This window comes from Schistocerca serialis, chromosome 3, assembly GCF_023864345.2.
Source record: "Schistocerca serialis cubense isolate TAMUIC-IGC-003099 chromosome 3, iqSchSeri2.2, whole genome shotgun sequence".
Taxonomy (NCBI): domain Eukaryota; kingdom Metazoa; phylum Arthropoda; class Insecta; order Orthoptera; family Acrididae; genus Schistocerca; species Schistocerca serialis.
The window spans coordinates 392563914-392588430 of NC_064640.1; the positions used below are offsets into that span (position 1 = coordinate 392563914).

Here is a 24517-nt window from a genome sequence, read left to right on the forward strand (position 1 = left end):
ATATTCTGAATACCTAAAGTACTGAAAAGTGGAAACATATACACCAAATCTGCACACCACCTCATACAACAGAATCACCACTGGCATAAAAATGCCAGTAAACAGTAATTCATCGACAGCTAACGCCTACCTACTACAACCGAAAAAGGATCCACGACAGAAACTTAAAAACATCAAACTGGACATACATAACATTTCTCACTCACACACACACGCTTACTTGAGGTTATAACCTACGCCCAAAATTTCCTATATAGATTTTGCCTATGTTGAAAATGACATATGGCTCTAGATATAGACATAAGGCTAAAATGGCTAGATAGCCACAGAACATGCGTACTGTAATATAAGGTAACATTGAATAAATTATTACTAAATTTTTAAGTTGTCTGAAACTGAGATTTCCAATACAGTAGTAACTTCAAACTGATGATTCTGATATATATCCCCGTTATTGTTTTTCATCCTCGGGACACCAAAAACTACTCCTTTCTTCTACTGAATTAAAAAAATTTCTCACCATCCATGTTTTGCACTTGGGAATGTCAGCCGATCTGACTGAAGGAAACAAGCCAATTTGAATTCCACCGCCTGTACTGCGAAGTTTATACATTTGGGCACTGAAGTCGGTTGCATTTAGACTGCGCATTGTACTGGTGCTGAATGCATATTCATTATATATGAATTTCTGCTCTCTTTCTTACCCTAACCACTTCCCACTATAGAATATATTTTTTTTTTTATTAAAGCCAATAATCCCATGATTGCTGCCATTCACCAAGTGGCAATCTCCCACAACTGAATAGATAAAACACTTTTGTCTTTAATGCTTCACTTCCATTAGTCAATCATGTTACTTTTTGAAGTTGTTTGCACTACCTTCTGTCACTTTATATCTCCACAACAACACACCTGGCTTATCACGCTTCTATTGGAAAAAACTTTTCCTTTCCATCAATGGGAACTTCCAAGTTTTAAAACTGAGCAGCATTCCCTTCTTAATAGTTCTTTCAGCAACACTGCTCTGATTTCCTGCCATTATTGCAACTAATATTTTCTGAAGTTATTCCAAATCGATGAAATACCCATGTCATTAAGTAAATTTTGAAGTGATTAGCTTCAATAACATTCTCCTGAAGAAGAAGATACCACAATTAGCCACTGGAGTGAATTCGAAAAGTTTAATCTCTTCACATCATTAACAGGGTGTATTCGCAGACAAGGAAAAAAATTTCCCGGATTTCCCAGTTAAAAATACATTTTTTCCGTGTTATTAAGTGACAGTATATTTTCTCTCGGAACTGTAAAACTTATCAATCCTTTGAATGGTTATGTTTTTATACACGGGCGTAGAATTTCCCGGCACTTTAGATAACAAAACTCACGGAAGAAAACTCCTTTTGGAAAGATTTTTGATGTGCAGCAACATTTACGCTACATATTTTCGTATTACGAAAGTATAAATTTGAATTCCACCAAACATCGCATGTTACTTTCCGAACAATTGTAATTGAGACTGCGATGTGCTTTTGTAAGCCAGTCATAGTTCATGACACGTGATCCCGCCAGCTGATGACAGCAGATATTCAGACCACAGGACACGCGATGTAGCCAGCTAGTAACATCACTGTTACGCAGCGCGGATACACAAACAGGAAAAGTTAATGTTTTAAATTAATATACATAGTGTTGCTACAAGAAAAGCAAAGCTTTCACATATAATATTGGCCTCTAGGGTTAATAAGCTGCAAGAGAAGCTCAGCTTTCACATATGAGGTTGCTATTTTTTGCACGTGTTACACTTTAAGGTATATCACATAAATGGGCCACTAAAATTTTTAGCCGAGTACAGTGACTTGTCCTCAAAGTTTTCCACAAATAAATTAGCTACCACAGAGGAGAGAGAGCTTCCCATAGCACTACATCAATTTGCTCTTAATAACAACATGAATGTCTGATCTTCTGGGCTCAAAATACTTCTTAATGGCTCGTCATCGAACGCTCTGTGATTTAAGAAATTCATCGTACATTCTCGCACATAGTTAGACTTGTGTAAAAGGAAATTTACTATGAAAATAACACTTTTCAAACCACCATTCGCAATATTTTTCCGCAACCTGTTAGAAATAGGTTCATTTCAGTAGTTGTCAGAGAGAGCCAGATAACAGGCGCCACTGTGCTTTGGCAGCTGCTATGACACAGGAAGTCTGTATGTTCGTACGTGTAAAACATTAAAAGATCTTACATTACGTCATTAAAAAAAAAAATTCAGAGGATACTCCAAGACCATCGGCATTTCGTGAACCATACTAAAATGGCACATTTAAAGTGCATACTTAAAGAGCACATTCGTATGTCCAGATTCCCAATGAAGTAGGCCTCGACCTGATATTAAGCTTTTCAATGTGGGTTTCAGGCGGTAAATTTTCTTGGAGTACCGGTACTGTATTAACTCATTTTTTATTCTTTATTATGGCATAATGCCATACGTGCTACAAGATGAAAACGTGCACTTGAAATGCACCAATCAATTGAAATTAGCCGATAGCGTGGAACTAAACACTTTGTTTCAAACACATTGACTGCCTCAGCATAAAAGATTAATAAAAACCAAACTTCTTTAGCAAACCGACAAAAATAACTTCATTGTTCTACAAGGCGATTAATGCATGGCTGTTAGAAAAGAGGAAATAAAATAAAATCTGAAACTAATAACATATATTAGCATTCTGTAATTATGTGAATGTATTTTAATTCACTTGACAGCTCCCGGCCACAGAAATCCATTTTGTTTTCATTTCACATGAGAGTAGTAAACAAAGAGGAAACAGAAAACTGACTAAATGAAACAAGGGTCACGTGGACACTACACACTTCCCCACTATAACTCAGACTGCTCTGCGCATCAGCCCCAGATCTACGATATTTCCGAACCAGGACAATACTAAGATAGTGGCGCCCGCTGCCACCCCCCCCCCCCCCCCCCTCCCCCAAGCGTCTGAGACATGACATCAAAAATTTTTAAAAATCGAATTTTCAAACGTATACAGGGTGTTACAAAAAGGTACGGCCAAACTTTCAGGAAATATTCCTCACACACAAATAAAGAAAAGATGTTATGTGGACATGTGTCCGGAAATGCTTAATTTCCATGTTAGAGCTCATTTTAGTTTCATCAGTATGTACTGTATTTCCTCGATTCTCCGCCAGTTGGCCCAATTGAAGGAAGGTAATGTTGACTTCGGTGCTTGTGTTGACATGCGACTCATTGCTCTACAGTACTAGCATCAAGCACATCAGTACGTAGCATCAACAGGTTAGTGCTCATCAAGAACATGGTTTTGCAGTCGGTGTAATGTTTACAAATGCGGAGTTGGCAGATGCCCATTTGATGTATGGATTAGCACGGGGCAATAGCCGTGGCGCCGTACTTTTGTATCGAGACAGATTTCCAGAATGAAGGTGTCCCGACAGGAAGACGTTTGAAGCAATTGATTGGTGTCTTAGGGAGCACGGAACATTCCAGTCTATGACTCGGGACTGGGGAAGACCTAGAACGACGAGGACACCTGCAATGGATGAGGCAATTCTTCGTACAGATGACGATAACCCTAATGTCAGCATCAGAGAAGCTGCTGCTGTACAAGGTAACGCTGACCACGTCACTGTATGGAGAGTGCTACGGGAGAACCAGTTGTTTCCATACCATGTACAGCGTGTGCAGGCACTATCAACAGCTGATTGGCCTCCACAGGTACACTTCTGCGAATGGTTCATCCAACAATGTGTCAATCCTCATTTCAGTGCAAATGTTCTAAATGTTCTCTTTACGGATGAGGCTTCATTCCAACATGATCAAATTGTAAAATTTCACAATCAACATGTGTGGGCTGACGAGAATCCGCACGCAATTGTACAATCACATCATCAACACAGATTTCCTGTGAACGTTTGGGCAGGCATTGTTGGTGATGTCTTGATTGGGCCCCATGTTCTTCCACCTATGCTCAATGGAGCACGTTATCATGATTTCATACGGGATACTCTACCTGTGCTGCTAGAACATGTGCCTTTACAAGTACAACACAACATCTGGTTCATGCACGATGGAGCTCCTGCACATTTCAGTCGAAGTGTTCGTACGCTTCTCAACAACAGATTCGGTGACCGATGGATTGGTAGAGGCGGACCAATTCCATGGCCTCCACGCTCTCCTGACCTCAACCCTCTTGACTTTCATTTATGGGGGCATTTCAAAGCTCTTGTCTACGCAACCCCAGTACCAAATGTAGAGACTCTTTGTGCTCGTATTGTGGACGGCTGTGATACAATACGCCATTCTCCAGGGCTGCATCAGCGCATCAGGGATTCCATGCGACGGAGGGTGGATGCATGTATCCTACTAACGGAGGACATTTTGAACATTTCCTGTAACAAAGTGTTTGAAGTCACGCTGGTACGTTCTGTTGCTGCGTGTTTCCATTCCATGATTAGTGTGATTTGAAGAGAAGTAATAAAATGAGCCCTAACATGGAAAGTAAGCATTTCTGGACACATGTCCACATAACATATTTTCTTTCTTTGTGTGTGAGGAATGTTTCCAGAAAGTTTGGCCGTACCTTTTTGTAACACCCTGTATTCATTTTGTAGTGCACATCATTCTGATGTTTGAGGAAATGTCAGACATGTTATTTGGTCTTAAGTGTGCCAGAGTGCAGTGCCACCCCTCTTCACACAGAATTCTTTTATCACACGTCACTGTATTTCGCTCTGTGGAATTGAAAAGTGTATATTTTTTACTGGATGCCATCAAACTATATTCAGGACAGTGGAAATTAAAATGTCCTGTGGTGCCTCTCCTGCTCCCAGTTGCTCGGTTTGACATCCTGCCCATCTTTAAAAAAGAAAAAACTTCACCATTAATACTGGATGGGATAATTTGTAATTGGGAGAACAAGAACTCCTCAGAAAATTTGCACTCTTTATTGCCTGTTAGCTAATAACTCCCTGTTTTGGGTGACATTAAATTAAATATAGGATACATAAAACCAGTAAAGACAAGAGACAGGCAATACAGTACACATTTCTTCAATCCTTAGCGCCTAGCATTGTTTTCACTCTAATCTTGCAACAGCTTTACATGGCAAGCTTTCCTTTCTGCGAAAGAATCTATTACCTCATCACAGTTCGTCAAACATTTTGCTACATGAAAAATCGAAATATCGTTATCTAATACTGCGTAAGCTGTTAATACAAATAGTACCCAAGACTCGTGGTTTCTTGATCTGACTACATCTATTTTGTCACTGTCTGCTAGATAAAACAAAATGGGCCTTTCTAACACTGCAGAAAAAACATGAACCAAATAAACAATACTGTTTTGGCACAAATGGTCATTTTTATAACATGACAGAATATAATTCACGAAGACCAACAAAAAATGCCTATTAGGCCTACTACAAGCAAAAAGCTTTCTGTTAGAAAACAGTTTCACATTTCATTCATACGCTCCAGTTTCTCCAGCACGAGATCGAAAAGTAGTAGTACAAGATTTTTATATAAATTTGGAATCGTCATCCCTAATTTGTGTGATGTCCCCGTTTCTTTGCCTTCCTAGTCCTAATAACCAATCTTGTCATGACTAATTCTGGAACTATTCCTGCGTTTGTCAAACCTTATTCGCCGGTTAACTTCAATAACCCTGCCAGAATCACTGGTTTAGTTGTCCCTGATTATTCTCCAATGTTTGTACAAACCATTTTCCGCTCTACTTCCAGAATAGAACTTAAGCGGCTGCTAGATGGGGACTGTACAACTGGCCCTTACTAGTGTAGCGATCTGGCCAAAAATTTTCTGACAAAATTTCATTTTCTTCGATACACCGAGAAGATAATACGTAATCTTCCTTACCTGTTGTTCCTGTTAAGTCGTTTATTTCCACTCTGGTAGTCTGAATCTATGGATATCCCTAGTAATTATAACAATGCTGATCATTCACAAACCCAACCAACAACATAATCAGATGGCGACTGGCGTTCACTCGTTTGGCTTTACTCCGCTCCTCTTGTATAGCCCATTCCCCTTTTGCCTGCAGGAAAGTTTATTTCTAGATGCGGCAAGGATTTCCCTGACAGAGACGTCACGTACACCTCTGCTCCAAGATATGAATCATCACACTACTATACACCGAAAGTAGCTGTTTGGAAATCAAATTTCTTGAGTACAAAACTAAAAGAATACTGAATCAGTATTGTGACTGCTCATTTGTCTTTCTTAAATTTTTAATTTTCAGAAAGTTGGACTATTACATTTAAGTATGTCCAGTTGCACATAAATTTCAAATTCCACCTGGTAAGGCGAAATTCATCATTAAATCTTCAAAAAGAGCATGTATTTATCCACAGAACAAACACTAAAGATTGTGGTACACTCACTTTAATTACGGAAAGAATGACAATTTATTAAAATCTAGTATTAGATTTGGCAAGAATTTTTGCTAAAAACTGACTAATACCTGAATAGGTACAGGTATTCTAGGAAAAAGGGTTGAAAACCACTCCAGTTTTGTCAGGAATGCTCTCAGCATGTCACCAATAGTCATAACTTGGCCACCACCAGCTTTGACATCCATTTCCTGAAAACATACAACACACAACGTTATTTGGCTTTCCTTGAGAAGACAACACAAGTGAAAGTATCATTTAAAAATGGTTGTTTCACTTTGTAAGTGAGAAACAGGTTATTTCAAAGGTGTAAGTTAGGACCTCAGCTTCTAACAAGGAATACAGTTATCTAGCATATGGAATTTTACAGCTGTTTCACAAGGTTAAAGTAGAAAATGAAAGTGAAAATCTGTCCCTCTAAAAACTAAATGCTTGAGTTCAGAACCGCTTTACACAATTGATATGATTCATTCATAGATGAAGCTAGATATGAATATTACCTGCTAGAAGTCTGAGGTGTAGTTTTGGGAGACTTGTATATGCATATATGTTACATAGCTTTCAAGTCAGTTATATTAACATACATTTTATTCATTCATGTTTTTCTTGTTGAAGTACTTGAGAAAATCTGTACCATCAAGCAATGAAATAAACTGAGTGAGAAGAAAGAAATATATGAAACAATGCAAATAAGCTACCAAAGTATACTGTACAAAATTGCTAGTAAGTGACTGGAACTCCAAAAAATATTCAATTGTGTGTCCCTTAACATGTCTTAAAGGTGATCATGATCATGAGTAATTGACTAAATGAATATTTTATTTGCCAGATAGTTATATAGTTTCAACAAATTTAACTGGTGACTGATATGTAACACACAAGTACACCATAATCAACTCAACTGTTTATATTTCTAAAGATTCATCAAGAACAATATACAACTTAGTACTTGCAGTTAAACAAGGTTTGAAGCACAAAAGTTGCACTCCGTAATTCTTAGGATGAAGCTGGACTTCGGTCCTGTTGGAACATGGAATTTGTTATTACATTAAATGCAGATAACATGAAAACATACAAGACAAGAAATGAAGACAGGTAAGACAAAAAACTTAAGAATAACTATTAAACTTATAATTCATCTTGCAACAATTGCTTCATATTAGGAAGATACATTTACTAACCACTTTATCAAAAAAGGGCATTCAAAAACACACAACTGATGAAAAAGATCTGTGCATTAATACTGTAAAAACAACATATCATAAGAAGAATACATAAAAACAATCCCTAAAGGCAGTTCAATGAAATCTGCTGCTTGTTTAATGCTCTCAAGCATTACAAAAGAAAACATCTTCTACCATATTTACATCTTCCTAAAGACAAGTTTCTAAAAAAAAAAAAAAAAAAAAAAAAAAAAAAAAAAAAAAAAAAAGTTAATAGACTGGAAGTCACTAAAAAGCACTAAATTAATCATGTAAATTGTCACTACATTTACAAAATATGGAATAAAGAATACAAAACCTATTAAAGGATCCAACAAGCAGCTATAAGTTAACATGAAGCAAGTATGCTGCATGTGAGTCGAAGTGTATGGATCACTACGTTTACATGAGGCTACCGAAACCGAATTTCATAAAGAGATTTCCCAATATCGTTTCTGGTTTGTCACAGCACAATACTGATTCTGGAAATGCAGTTCTAACTGCTGGACATCCTCTTCCAGATTTGATTTTTTCCTCCCACGTAAATGCACAACCATTTTGAAATGTGCTGGAGTCAGCAAATTATATCTTGTTTTCAAAATTTTTTGGCTAATTTGGATGGAGTGACTTTTTGTGCAGTGATGGAAACATGTAAACACTGATTTGAGCATGAAGTTGTCTACCTCCAATATTTAACTGAAGGGAAAAACAGCCATTGCGCTGACTAAATCAAAAACTGGAAAAACTGATTTCCAGAGGTCATGCACGTAAAACAGCTGATGAATGTAAAATCAATGCATTAACATGTAAACGCGACAGTGAAAAATGGTTTCTGAAATTCAGTTTTTGTCTTCCAGAAGCTGCCTCTCATGTAAACTTGGTCAACATAAACCTATATCCACAGCCCTAATAAAATATGTTATAGATTATGAATTCAGAAAAAGGCAACAAACTTTGAAAATAATCATGATGGCGTGTACAAGGCGATTCAATAAACTCATGATCACTAATAGTTTCTGTGGGAATGAGGTAGTGAGGTGCTCTAGTCTATGTTTTGGAACACAATTGCTTCCACTTCTGTGACCCACCTGTCAGTCAGGCGACAAGAGCAGTAAGTTTTCTTATTCCTTCCACAGCATGCATATGGATGCAATCATTGGACACACAGAGAATACTTCAAAATTTCTTATTTCATGGTCACATTTTTTATACAACTGATGCATCACAATCTTTATGCAAAGAGAGAAAACATCATTTTTAGCTACACTCTGAGTACATATTATGCTGTGCTACAGTAACTTTTTACTGAATCACCCTGTGTGTAAAAAAAAGAGCAATTCATTAAGTCTGAGAGATTGCAGTGAAGTACATTAAAATTCCTGGCAAATTCCACTTCTTGTATTCCTACTTAAGTTGTACAGTTAAATCACAAAATGTCACATCAGAGCAGTTCTGTGTGTTTTTATGTCTTCTCTGCAAGGTGTCTATACCTAAACAAAGAAGTAGTAGTAGCAGTAGCAGCAGCAGCAGCAGTAATACTAGTAGTACACAACCAACAGCCTTTTTGACAACAGAAAATCATCTGCAATTTACAAACCTTTCAGAGAACCAAGGATATGGTATGAGGTATCGCATTTGCACTGTACGTGATATGTATGAAAAAAATACATTGTTGTTTCCTTATCAGACATGTGTAACAGTGGGTATAGAACATTTAATTCTTTATGAGAAGCAATATAATGAGGCTTGGCAGATTTTACTTTTTGAGCAACACATTATGTTATGTTTTTCCAACAACACACAGCATTTGCTGTCTTATTTATTAAATACTCACCAGGTCTAAAAAATGGTGGGAGTTACAACTGTAATATACCAGTTCTCATCTACCAAGTTTGACTGCATCACAGCCACCAGAAAATGACCTGTGCTGCAAGCATGCTCATGATTTTAACAATGAGTAATTACCAAACTACATACAAAATCTACACAGATTTTTTCATTGATTCCAAAGCTTTCCCAATTAACAACTGAATATCTGAACAAAGTAGGCACTGTCAAGTAATTTCGTGTATCGCTAACTGAAGCTAGCAAACAGGTACATGCTGACAGCAAAGTCACAGCATCTCCACTGAAGAAGTTTTCACAAGTGTACTGATTTCTTCAGAGCAAAAGACAATAGGAGTTTTGCTGTCCTGTTGGTTTTAAAGAAGCCCTGATTACATTCAGTTGACAGGTGTTTCAGTTGTTTGGAATCCTGTATTAGATTCACCATTCTGACAGAGAGGTCTACTAACTAAACAACATTTTGGCTTTCATCATATCTTCAAACTTTTTGTAAACCTCTGACAAGCTCTCCTATGCAAAGCAGTTCTAATTTACAGTGAATGCATCTTACATCTGAAAGTAGCTTCCAGGCAAAGAATTTTCTTACAGTACCATCTCTGACCTTACAAATTATGAATGTTAGTAAAAAAAAAATTTAAAAAAATCACATTACAAACAGGGTAAAAAAACAAAATTTTGTTTTCAGACCATCTTAAAATAATAATCATGTCTTCACTAAATGCACTGTACCTTTTCTGACCTAGATGTTTCACTGCTTTTATACCATACCTGGGATCTCATTTACTAAAATTGGTCTTAGTCTCGTCTGGTCAGATGTAATAAACCCAGAATGAGTATATCTATATTTAAATCTGGAATTGAATATAAAGCCAGTGGAACTACATATGATCAATGGAACAGTAACCATATTTAATAGTTCCATAAACATTACATTTTAATGGGAACATTGGTATCTTGTAATTATGGTCCCATCATTTTAGTGGGTCATTTCCACACTCTAGTATTAAATACCCACGACTTCCACTTGAACATATGAAGTGTTATTGGATATCTAAAATCAGGTTTTCAGAAGAACATACATACCATAAAAAGATTGGAGTTAATTAGGTAAAAATACTGGCAAGAGAATCTTTCTCGGATACTTGGGAAACAAAACACCAACTGACCAAAAGAAGTGTCTAAAGTTGGTACAAAATAAACAATGAAGAATAGCACACCAAAATATTTTATCTGCTACCAATGGTTTTTTTGTGTGGTGAAAGTTTCACACACCCTCATATCTATATGCACTAAGCTCAAAGGAGGATCTACCACAGTACTACATTCAGTTTAGCATAAAATCACTTTTTGTAAATTAAAAAGTAAGTTTTAAAATGAACTTTTTAACTACTATGTCTGGTATTTGTTTCATTAAATTTCTAAACGCCTGTAATATCCTTACGCACTGTGTTCGTGGGCTGTGCATCTGCAGTACTGAAGTTAAGTAATGCTTCTTAATTGACCCTTGGAAATTATGCCTCGTCTTTTCCTTCCGTGAATGCACAAATGATACAGTAATATTAAGGTTTGTGAATAAAAACTCCCAAAACTACATCACAGATATAAATACAATCAGAACTTTACTTACCCCATATATTGAGACTTTTTTACAGTATGTATAAAGAAATAGCTAACTCTGAAGGAAAAAGTACTATCAATCACTATGATTGCAACAAAATGTAAAAGAATACTTTTACACTCAGGAAATTTACATTGCTTAAAATATGCTCTTAAAATTAACTGTGTTTTGCCTGGTGAAGCCATTACAATCAGGTGTCACTACAAATCTTAATGCCACAAAACAATGATAACTACAATTTCAGAGTAATATCTGAAATGTTTGTATTAATGTCAGTCACTTGGAAAACATACCTCTGGATCTTCCAAATAAGGGTCATACCAGTCCCACAAATCTTGTGGAGGCTGAGTATACCTAAAAATTGCCATATAAATATGAGTCAGTCATGAAAATAAAAATCTGTTTTAAGTAAATTATTTACTTTGTATCCTTAAAAATACTTTTTACTTCCTCAAAGGTGGGAACAGGTGGGGACAGTTGAGGAAATAATTTTTTTTCCATTAGTCTAACTGAAGACACACAATTGTGGGTTAAATCAACATGCAAGCTTCTGTATAATGATAAAATTGAATTCTTTCTGCCATACATCAACTTCTTTTCCTTCATTTAATTCTTAACTGTTTAGAGTTTCTATTATCATTTATATATCTAATTTCTTGACTTTTAGTTTCTGTTTAATATACTGTTCTGAGGCTCCAAGATCTGTGAACTACTTTCTGTTCATGGAGCTTCTTATCCTAATTTTGGCAAAGGCACTCCTACACATAAAACGGAACAAACGCAAATGGGTATCAATAGGGAACGACTGCGAGCACAGAAACTAGGAGATCCACTTGATTAAAATATCAAAAATAATATGATCAACATATCTGAAAATTTAACCAGAAAAATAAAATACAACAAAAAGCAGTGGTTTTGGGTAATTTCTGTTAAGTGAGGAAAGTAGCTTTTGTTAGTTTTAAACTATATTATATGTTAAATGTACAATTGCACTAAAGTTGTCAGTGGCTAGCTAAAGATCTACAGCTGAGGGTGACAACAGTAAAGGGTGTGTGGGTATGAGATTGATATCACCTGCATACCAATTTCATTGCAACTGCATAGTTGCATTTCAGATAAATATGCTCAGGAAGTATTCAAAAGTTGTGTATATTGCAATGTGCAAAACTGTAATTTTTATCTGGAGAATAAACTTTTTCCCTCTAGATGTAACTTCTCCATGAACACACATTCAAATACCATGACTGTGATGTGTGGAATGTTTGAGAGTTAGCCGTTAAAAAATATCTACTGTATCTATGCTAAAGCCTGTATGAGAAAACTTATCTCAGCAGCATCTCCATGATAGCAACAATCAACAGTATTAGCTGCTTCCTTCACAGCAGCATGATGTACTGTCTATCTACTTCGTTTTATGAAACAAATAAGTAAACCATTATAGATCCACTGTTTTGAAAAGAATGTGAGTGATGAGTTGACCCTCATCTTGTGCAAAGTAGTACCCTGGCACAGGAGTAACCGAGAAATCATCACAACAAATCCAAAGAAAATTAACCCAAACATGTCTCTTTCAAAGATAAAACTTCTTTGCACTTAAACTTCACATAAAAAACTACAAGAGAATACAATGTTGCTATCAGTATTGAAGTGAAATGCACTTGGGTACATTGACCACAAGCAGACGTAAGTTACACTATTTGGATATGGCAATGTAATGATTTTGCTAAAATATTATCCCATTTTGAGTATTACATTTGCTCTTACAGTTACCTACAGCTTACGTTCTGCCAAGATTTTCCAAACAGCTTTCATACACACTTCATTTTGTGTATTCACTCTGTATATGCTATATTTGTGTTCCCATTGAGTCCATCAGTTCAGAGCTTTGCGTGCCCATCTTACATACTATTCAATCACACACAAAATAAACATTTAATACCTTTATATCATGCAACATTTTCATTTTCTTTGCAGGGAGTGAAGGGGACAGGGTCAAATTTTTTTATGTTGTGTAAAAAAATGAAAATGTACATTAAGTATTGGTACAAGCTTGGTTAGAATCACAATTCTGGAGAAATTAGAGGTACAGGCAAGTGGACTTCCGGAAGGAAAAGGATGAGGGAGGGAGAATTGAGCGATATTAACTCTCCACTATTTAACACATTTTGTAGTAAGGCCCAATGGCTATGTGCGGCTGTTAATTACTCTTCAATTTAATATTAGCTACAATAAGAATGTGAAAGCTACATATCAAGTTGATAAGGAGAAATATTTTGCATACAAAAAAACGTACTGTGCCGACACATTTGTTTGTGATTATATAAATTGCTTGTTAATTAAGTAATTCCACAAAATAAAACTATTTGGCCACATTTCCTAAAGAAAATGAAACTTACCTTATGTACATAAACCCCAGGCCTCGAATATAAGGTGAATCTGGATGGGTTAAGAGACCATTCACTTGTTTCCTTGTTAACTTTAGCGTAAACAGCTTATATAGCAAACAATAAGCTGTTGAGACAATACCACCTGCACCAACTCCACGAACCTATTAAAACACAGACTTAACGTCATTTTACTATTTAATAAATAATTTACTGAAACAATGGTGATTTATAGTACTCTTGAGATACACTTTTTTTACAATGAGAAGAACGAAGGCCTTCTAATCGTAAGTAGATAGAAGTTGAGAAACTATGACCCTTTCATGTTTTGCATCCAACTACTAGCAAACTCAGGTATCTAACACAGAACATTGTGTACGTAGCCTTTGTGAAGTGACTGTTATGTTGTGTATTAAAGCAATACATTCCTTGATGAGTGATGCAGCAGTTCTGGCCCATCACGGGCAATGTCAGATACTCCTTCAAACTCCTTGAAGAAGAGCAAGGATAGTACATTATGGAGTGGAACAAGAAAACCATTTAATAATGTCGCTGAATATTGCGATCGGGAGAGCAAAAATACAGAGCTGCGACACTCTCTCTCTCTCAGCTAACAAAATGAACAGTGACATACACAGTGGCAAGCTTCAGTTCTATGAAAAGAATTAATAGATTTTGTAAAGATAATTCTGGGAACTCACCAGACACTTCCAGGAAAAAAGAGGTAAATTTCAGTTCAAATTTTTTAGTTCAACAGTGCTTTTAAATTCCTTCCCCTGGTCTGAATTACTTTAAAGTGGTCATTTTGTCTGTGTGTGTAAAATAATTTTTTTCATTTAGTAGATGTTTAAAGAAGCAATATGAGAGTCGACTTTTTAGAAACCTCCATATAAATTAGTAGTTAAAATACTTGGCTGATATGCGGAAGGTAGCTGGCACGAGTCCTGCCACATGTCAATTTCTTTTTGCCTTGTAATAGAAATGACTATCTTCATTATTTTTATTCAATTAATTATTGTTGCATAGTGTGATGCCTGGTACTGTACCCTAAACTACAGTTTAGGTGGTTTAAAAAAGTCAATCTTTCCCCTGGGGACACCTCATTATTATTCGCAACTATAGATTCTGCATAGAATACAGTCCTCCTCTCTGACAGTTTTTAAAATTCTCTTCCACCGAGACCGTAGCTTACTAGGGCAAAATCCAGTTGGATAACTTTGACAGTGGTGTCTTGAGACAAACAATTGAAAATTTCTACTTGGTGCAGAAGATTACTCACAGTCTGCAGAAACTTTGAGCAATACTCGAGGAAAAGATCGGCTGCAGAATATTTGTTGTCCTTGGGATTCACATGGAAAGATGTCTTTACTGCAAGAGCATAGAGACATTATTAACTGACACTCGTGTTCCATTGTAGAAAATAATCAAATATATTAGGACAGCACCCACAGAAACATTCTATCTTTGGATGAAACTTGGATGGACAGCAGTATGACAGTTGGTAAATGTTGGCAGAATGATGATGATGTCAGTGTTATGGGATAAGGAACATCCTTTAAAAATATTTATTATTGAAAGTGTTGGATCGAGAAGGTACAACTAAAATTCTGGGCTAAATCCATGAAAGGTGGTTACCAAATATGGTTGTCCCAAGCCTTCCTTCTAAGTCAGTCATTGTGATGGACAATACTCCATACCATAACAGACAAGTGGACAAAATGCTCACACAGTCTGATACTAAAGTGAGGATGTTGGAATGGCTGCAGAAGATGTGTGTTGTCTGTAATGAGAGCATGAGTAAGCAGGCTCTCTTTCCTATAGTTCAACAATACAGACCTACTGAAAAGAAAAAGGTAGTAATTGATGAAATTGCAAAAGAAAAAGGCCTCACTGTTGTCTGCTTAACACACAAAAATTGTGATATGAGTGTGATAAAACTGGCATGGGAAAAAGTAAAATGGTTGTTTGGGGAGTGTAAAATTTCAGGTGCCATGCCCAAAGTCAAATTGTCAAAGACTGCAAGTGAGTCTCTTCTGTCAGTAAGTGCTCATAAGTGGGAAGGGTACTGCAAGAAGGTTCAACAACTGGAAGAATATTATGGGAGGTGCAATGGTGTCATTGCACTTGCAATAGACGAAAGCATTATTAATACTGCAGTAACAAAGATACTGAACCATGCACAGATCAGGAATTTTATGAGACTGATTCTAAATGATTTAAGTGCACATCGAATTCAGCATTACATATGAGAATAAATGTACAAAATTTTACTCGTTCTCTTCTAATTGGCACAGTATAATTTTTACTACTGGTTCTTTTCAATTTTGAATTGCCTATGAGAACAGAGGCTTTTGAAATGAGGTAATATAGAAGAATGCTGAAGATTTGAAGGCCAGATCATGTAACTAATGAGGAGGTACTGAACAGAACTGGGAAGACAAGAAATTTGTGTCACAACTTGACTTAAAAGATGGGATCAGCTTTTAGGACACATTATGAGACATCAAGGGATCACCAGTTTAGTGTGGGAGGGTAGAGTGAGTGAGTGTGAGGGGGTGGGCGGCGCGCGGGCGGGTGGGTGGGCGGGCGGGCGTGAGGGTTGGGGGTGGGGGAGGTAAAAATCATAGAGGGAGACCAAGAGATGAATAGATTATGCAGATTCAGAAGAACAAAGATTGTAATAGTTATTTGGAGAGGGGAAAAAAAAGAAAGAAAGAAAAGATGGGGGAGAGAAGTTTTGGAGAGACCTTTGATTTGCAGCAACATATACGCTGCATATTTTCGTATTACGAAAGTATAAATTTGAATTGCACCAAACACAATGCGTTAGTTTCCGGAGCGTTGAAACCAAGGTTGCGATGTCCTTTTGTAAGCCAGTCATATCTCAAGCCACGAGATCTCGCCACCCGATGACAGCAGCTATTCAGAGCATAGGACATGTGTTATAGTCAGCCAATAGCAAGATCACTGGTTACATAGCGCGAACACACAAGAGGAAAAGTTAACGGTTTACATTAATGTACACAGTACCATATATCTACAAGAAAAGCTAAGCTTTCGCATATAATATTGGTCTCTCAGATTAACACGCTACAACAGAAGCTAAGCTTTCACATGTAATATTGATCTTTTTTTGTGTGTGTTATACATTAAGATACATCACACAAATGTGTCAGTAAATTTAAAATTATGACATAAATGTCTCGGCTTGAAATTCTTATAAGTGTCTGGTCCTCAAACTGTTCAGTTGCAAACGCTCTGTGATTTAGAACTCCATCCCACTTTCTCACACGTAACATAATTCATCTTGCGTAAAAATAAATTTACTTTGAAAGTAACGCTTTTCTAACCACCGTTCGCAATACTATCCAGAGACTGTTAGAAATAGGTTCGATTTATCAGTTGCCAGAGAGCGCCAGAAAACAGGGATTATTGAGCGTGTGCAACTGCAGTGGTGTAGGAAGCCCGCATGTTCGTGTGTATAAGGCACTAGGAGAGCTTACATTACACCATAAAAGAAACAGGGCATCAGAGGATACTCCAAAGAGCACCAGAATTTTGTAAACCATACTAAAATGCATAATTCTGCTTGAAGTACAAATTGTCTTTTTACAGATTCACAATGAAGTAGGTCCCATCTGTTATTAAGCTTTTCAGTGTGGATTTTGGGATGTAAATTTTCTTGGAGTACCAGTACTCTACGATCTCATTTTTGGTTCTTTATTATGGCATAATGCCATACATGGCAGAAGATGATAACGTGCACTTGGAATTGCACTTGAAATTAAGCAAACAGTTGGAACTAGCCAATACTGTAGAATGAAATACTTCATTTCAAATAAAATGATTGCCTCAGCGGAAAGATTAATAAAGCCAAATTTCTTTAGCAAACTTGCAAAAATAAATTCATTGTTCTGCAAGGTGATTAATGTTTGACTGCTACTAACTTGGAAATAAAATAATATCAGAAAACTGAAACTAATAATATATTTTTGCCCTCCCTAATTTTGTGAATGTATTTTAATTCACTTGATAGTTCCTGGCCACAGAAATCCATTTTGTTTTCATTTGATGTGGGAGCTGTACACGAAGAGAAGCAGCGAAATCACTTAACGTAAACACAGGTCACATGGAGATTAACCCCCTCCCCACTACAACTCAGGCAACTCTGTGCATGCACGAATCTGGCAGCTAGGGTGCGCGAGAAAAATTTTTCTCGTCTGCATCTGGATGCCTGCTGCTACTGCCGATACAGCTAACAGCCAAACTTCAAGTAGCGGGAAGCGGGAGAAGGTACTGCTTCTACGCGAGTCAACTGCGCATTGAAATATGGCTTCCCGGCTAAGATACAAGTTGAAAATATGGTCACTATTTTTGATTTACTTAAATTTGCCATATTTTGTGACAGTACTTTTTCCGTTAGACGTTTGCAAGGCGATATTAGTCTTGGCTTCAGTTGTCTAAGCATGATTCCACAATGCATATATGTCAGCTGCAGAAATGACGTGGTTCAACGTGTTTCTCTCATTTTGGTGTTTCAAATACAGTTTCTTCAAATGTAGTTCCTTCTTTTTAGTTAATACAAAAATAATAGTAACATAATTCAAAATTATTTATGACTGCGACCTTCACATTGTTCTTCCGTCAACACACACCAAGAGTTAGCTGCCGACTGACTATAGTCAAAGACGACTCCAACGTCAAAGATATTTTACACAATTCACAAGTTTCCACTTGTAATCAGTCTCTTTCCTATTCTTCGATATATTTTCTAATAGTAATCAATATGCTTTTTCTCTCAAAAACAGAAGTAAATTAACATATAATAAGACAAATTATAATAAATTCTGACAAAAATATAAGAAAACATTTACAATTCGGTATCGACAAATACGGTACAAAAATAACATCTCCCAGATCCATTACAGCATGTGCAACAGCCCACTGGCAACTGGTGAAACGAACTTAATGTGAACAGTTGTGACAACATGCTCATTGCACGTAGTTTATTGTTACGAAGAAATACACAGTCTTCGCCCTACGGCCTTTGACAAATTTTTTCTATTTGCAAACGCTTGTGCATGCACGGTGTTTTGTTGTTGTAAATTGCGCATTTCTTTTGCCACTAAAGTTTATTTTATTTTTCCTCTCGAAATGGCTCTGAGCACTATGGGACTCAACTGCTGTGGTCATAAGTCCCCTAGAACTTAGAACTACTTAAACCTAACTAACCTAAGGACATCAGACACAATCCATGCCCGAGGCAGGATTCGAACCTGCGACCGTACCGGTCGTGCAGTTCCAGACTGTAGCGCCTTTAACCACTCGGCCACTCCGGCCGGCTTTCTTCGTCTCGTTTATATTTTATTGCTGCAGTATCATTCTCCAGTAGCAGGATACAGTAACATTCTTTGCTAGAGAATCAATTCTTAAAAGTAAAAATTACAAAAATTTAACTGAAAGCTAAGACAATGAAAAATTCCCGGGATCCGAAAAATTCCCGGGTTTTTCCCGTTTCTCCCGGATGAGAAAATTCCCGGGTTTTTCCCTGATTTCCTCGTTGTCCGGGTCGTATACACCCTGTAAGTAATAAATCATCAGATCATATGAGGTATTAAAGCTTATTTTGTCTCTGTTCGAAATTCTAGGAATTCTGATTGTAATGCCCAGTATATACGCAACGTACTTTCAATTTTTCTTATCTTCACTACAGAGAGGACGATTACATTTTTATTAATGTTTTTTCTGACACTGTTCTATGAACTCTTATGAATAAATTTGTTTACATGTCCACTCTACAATCACATTTTATTTATTTATTTTTATGCGGTCTAGTCACATTAATGTGACAACTGTCTGTGTTCGACATTAACGTGCAACAACCCTTCACGGACGGTAGGAGGCAGCATTAGCAGTGGATGGTACATAAAGAGCATCAGGGGGATGCAGAAGAAAGTGGAATCATCGTAAAGCAGAAATGGAGCAATTATCTGATGCCAAATGAACATGATCACTGGCTTTCGGGCAAGGGCGGAAGCATTTTCAAAATGCCAAGTTTGTAAACTGTTTGCATGCCGTTGTGGTTTAAAGTACATGGCGCAATCCAAAACCAATACTGAGGCAACTGTGGTGCACCAGGAGTCATAGATGACAGGGGTGAACAAAAATTGCAGAGATGTGTACCAGCAACAGATGTTCAACTGTTGAGCAACTAGCCACCCAGATGAACCATGGTGATACCAACAGTGTCTCCTCAATGACTGTAAGTGAATGTTGCTGTGTACAGGCCTCCGCAGCAGGTGCCCGGCTCATGCACCCTAACTCACTGCTGTTCATCAGTGACAAAGGCACATCAATACCACAATTGGGACTAGTGGCAAAAGGTGGCCTTTTCAGATGAATCATGTTGTATGCTCCATCGGACAGATGGTTGTTGGTGTGTATAGTGTGAAACGTCGAAGTTTTCATTCTTGTTACATGCTCATCGAAGACTCAATTTCTCTACTAATTGGTAAATAACATAAAGTAAAGTAAACAAAACATGAACATCACACAATGTTCCATACTTGGAGCAATTGAAGATATACTCACTCCGCCACACATTCCAGTCTGGCCAGCTGTTTTCCTGCTACCTTTCTCCCATGCTCTAGATGGGTAACCTTGTAATAAATTTCATCAATGACCTCATGATATGTTTTGAGTTCATATAGATTGACTGAAATCAACAATGAAATTAAAATAAATCCAAAATTTTAACCAATGTAAAAGCTTAACAAGTAAAATAAACATAAAAAATAATAAACAGCATGAAAACCGTCACTGTTTAGTTTGGTTAGTTGTTTGTTTACTGTTGCAAAATGCCTTAGACAATTATATTAGTAATACCAGCTTAATACAAAAAGAAACACTATTGAAATTCAGAATGGATTTTCACCCTGAAGTGGAGTGTGGAGAGATTTGAAATTTGCTGGCAGATTAAAACCAGTGTCAGACCAGGACTCAACAGTGAGACCTTTGCCTTTCACAGTCAAGTGCTCTACTGACTGAGCTATCCAAGCATGGCACACATACTGCACACACAACGTTACTTCTGCTTGTACCTCGTCTTCTACTTTCCAAATTTCTTATGTGATGAAATTGCAATCAGCAAAAACTCTGCTGCTGGCAGAAAATTCATTCTGGAAACAATCTCCCAGGCTGTGGCTAAACCCCATCTTTGCAGTATCCATTCTTCAAAGAATGGCCATCCCACAAGGTATGTAGAACAACTTCTGTGTAGTTTGGAAGGTAGGAGACAAGGTTACTGGCAGAAGTAAAGCTGTGTGGCCATGTTGTGAGCTGTGCTTTGCTTTGATAGCTCAGCTGGAACAGCAGTTGCCTGTGAAAGGCTAAGTTCCCAGATTTGAGTCCAGATCTGCACACAGTTTTAATCTGCTGGGAAATCTCAGTATTTAAATTCAATCAATTCACAAATGTGGGCAAAAAATTACTTACTGGTAACGTTTCACAAGTATTTATACATTATATAGCATACTCTTTTGGATCGTGCTTGGTAATCTCATTACCACAACATTAGCATAGGTAAACCACACAGATATGTCGATGTATTGGATTACTGGTCTTTTACAATGACGTTCCTACAAATGAGGATAATTAAAGAGCACAACAACAGCCTTTGAAGTATTTTGAAGACAATAGGAAAAGCAAGGTGGGGTACATCCCTTCACCAACATACATCTGTCACTTTATTACCTCACAGACACACTTTGTGATTGTGGGGGCTCTTTGCCAATCAGGTGACACAATGACAGTTTGGTTATATAAATGTGGAACACACTGGTAGTCATTTGGCTACATATTATTCTGCACTTCAAGCTAGCCATTTACTATATCAAGCTACTACTACTATCATTTGGATAAAAGAGCACTTATGGGGTCAGCCGCTGTTGCGTAGAATAGGTTGGCAACAACTCACATGATGAACGATGGAAACTGAATATAACAAATTGAGAGTTGATTATTGGCAGATCTGAATGGTTGTTCACAATTTTCTATGGTTGTTCTATTATGTTAAAATCTAATCACATTGTCACAGAGTTGGGGGGGGGGGAGGGGGGGAAATCGAGGGGAAATCGAAATAAGACATACAAGTTGGTTAATACAATGAAGAACTTGGGTTAAACTACAGATCAGTTATGGCAATCATATTTCTGTGTTGAGATCCATTCGATTCACAAGCTTTCAGCCAAACTGTCACATTAAAACCTAACCCAGGTCTCAGGCTATGCTAAAGGTCTCACAGTCAGTACATTTAGTTTCTTTCCACTCACATTCATTGATTTTGCCAACTGTCAATCAAATTGTAACATTTCCAACCTAACATAAGCCTAAGGCTCTGCTATAGGTCAGCGTGCCATTGCATTTAGTTTTTTTTTCCTGTTTTCTCCCCCCCCCCCCCCCCCCCCCCCTCAGAAAATAAATATGAAGATCAGCAAGCAAATTTAAAATTTCTAACTATCAGACCAATAAAACTGATTCTGACACTACCCACATTGAATTCAAATGTAATGAATCTGTGTCTTCTGTTAAAAGAAACCATTGGATTCAGTGATTAACAATGGCTAATTTATACTATGACTGGACTGGCTAATGACCAATGTCAGTGAATTTCCAACATCAGCAAGCAACACAAGAGCTGCCAACACTGTACGTGCATGTTAGCCCAGCACTTGTATATTTGTAGTGTCAACATTGTGCAATCTGTTAAGCTCACGAGTGAAGACGGAGGAGGAAGAGGAGGAGGGGGAGGAGGAGAGGATGGGGGGGGGGGGATGTTTTCCCAAAATGGATGAACATTAATTAATAAAGTTATGATCCTGAATCTCTGTTCACTTGTCAACATTTTTAACATATATAACTATAATTAATACACTAACAATGTTCTCAGTGCCAACACAGTAATAAAAAAGGTTGTGACAGATGAATGCAGCAGCCTGTAGCCCTTTTCAAGTATTATTTCAGTTAGCAAAAAGGTGAAATTGGAACCAATTAAGATAGAGCCCCAGAGAGCTTGTCCTCACATTCCTTGAAAGTATAGTCTGGATGTGTTATTGCTTGGTCAGCAGGACACTGAAACTTGGTAGGGATATCTTCGATATAAAAATTTGATATCTTAATGTCGAGAAAATTTCCAATGATAAAAGTGAAGTGCTCTCACAAAACATGTTGCAGCAGAAAGCGAACATCGTTGGACTGTTCTATAAGCTAGGGGGAGACAGAAGGATCTACTCATATATGTGTATGAAGCTGGTGAAAAGTGAGACACAATTCATTTCTTGCAGTAATAGATCATTCTCTTTTGCATATTAGCATTATTGACAAATTAATTATCAACATTACAGAAGAAAAAAAATAAAAGCCTACAATGTGTGGCTTATACACTCCTGGAAATTGAAATAAGAACACCGTGAATTCATTGTCCCAGGAAGGGGAAACTTTATTGACACATTCCTGGGGTCAAATACATCACATGATCACACTGACAGAACCACAGGCACATAGACACAGGCAACAGAGCATGCACAATGTCGGCACTAGTACAGTGTATATCCACCTTTCGCAGCAATGCAGGCGGCTATTCTCCCATGGAGACGATCGTAGAGATGCTGGATGTAGTCCTGTGGAACGGCTTGCCATGCCATTTCCACCTGGCACCTCAGATGGACCAGCGTTCGTGCTGGACGTGCAGACCGCGTGAGACGACGCTTCATCCAGTCCCAAACATGCTCAATGGGGGACAGATCCGGAGATCTTGCTGGCCAGGATAGTTGACTTACACCTTCTAGAGCACGTTGGGTGGCACGGGATACATGCGGACGTGCATTGTCCTGTTGGAACAGCAAGTTCCCTTGCCGGTCTAGGAATGGTAGAACAATGGGTTCGATGACGGTTTGGATGTACCGTGCACTATTCAGTGTCCCCTCGACGATCACCAGTGGTGTACGGCCAGTGTAGGAGATCGCTCCCCACACCATGATGCCGGGTGTTGGCCCTGTGTGCCACGGTCGTATGCAGTCCTGATTGTGGCGCTCACCTGCACGGCGCCAAACACGCATACGACCATCATTGGCACCAAGGCAGAAGCGACTCTCATCGCTGAAGACGACACGTCTCCATTCGTCCCTCCATTCACGCCTGTCGCGACACCACTGGAGGCGGGCTGCACGATGTTGGGGCGTGAGCGGAAGACGGCCTAACGGTGTGCGGGACCGTAGCCCAGCTTCACGGAGACGGTTGCGAATGGTCCTCGCCGATACCCCAGGAGCAACAGTGTCCCTAATTTGCTGGGAAGTGGCGGTGCGGTCCCCTACGGCACTGCGTAGGATCCTACGGTCTTGGCGTGCATCCGTGCGTCGCTGCGGTCCGGTCCCAGGTAGACGGGCACGTGCATCTTCCGCCGACCACTGGCGACAACATCGATGTACTGTGGAGACCTCACGCCCCACGTGTTGAGCAATTCGGCGGTACGTCCACCCGGCCTCCCGCATGCCCACTATACGCCCTCGCTCAAAGTCCGTCAACTGCGCATACGGTTCACGTCCACGCTGTCGCGGCATGCTACCAGTGTTAAAGACTGCGATGGAGCTCCGTATGGCACGGCAAACTGGCTGACACTGACGGCGGCGGTGCACAAATGCTGCGCAGCTAGCGCCATTCGACGGCCAACACCGCGGTTCCTGGTGTGTCCGCTGTGCCGTGCGTGTGATCATTTCTTGTACAGCCCTCTCGCAGTGTCTGGAGCAAGTATGGTGGGTCTGACACACCGATGTCAATGTGTTCTTTTTTCCATTTCCAGGAGTGTAGTACCAGTTGCATGGTTCTTTAAAATGGTATTTGCTGGCAGGAGGAAAAGGTTCAAGATCAGATCTCTCAGTAAATTCAGTGACAGTTTTCAAGCTTTCAGTCATATCTCCAATATTTGACACAGTAAAAGTATACACTGAAAAGGGGTCGTGATGTCCAATA

General features: G+C 38.3%; 1 protein-coding gene across 1 annotated transcript in view; it reads right to left on the reverse strand.

Moving 5' to 3' along the window:
• Nucleotides 1–24517, reverse strand: part of LOC126470243 (pre-mRNA-splicing factor 38B-like) — an 88040-nt gene that overhangs the window by 23441 nt on the left and 40082 nt on the right. Inside the window, 5 exon segments of the mRNA XM_050097952.1 lie at nt 6515–6634; nt 11402–11462; nt 13505–13656; nt 20084–20136; nt 20139–20207. Coding sequence (XP_049953909.1) covers nt 6515–6634; nt 11402–11462; nt 13505–13656; nt 20084–20136; nt 20139–20207 — 455 coding nt within the window.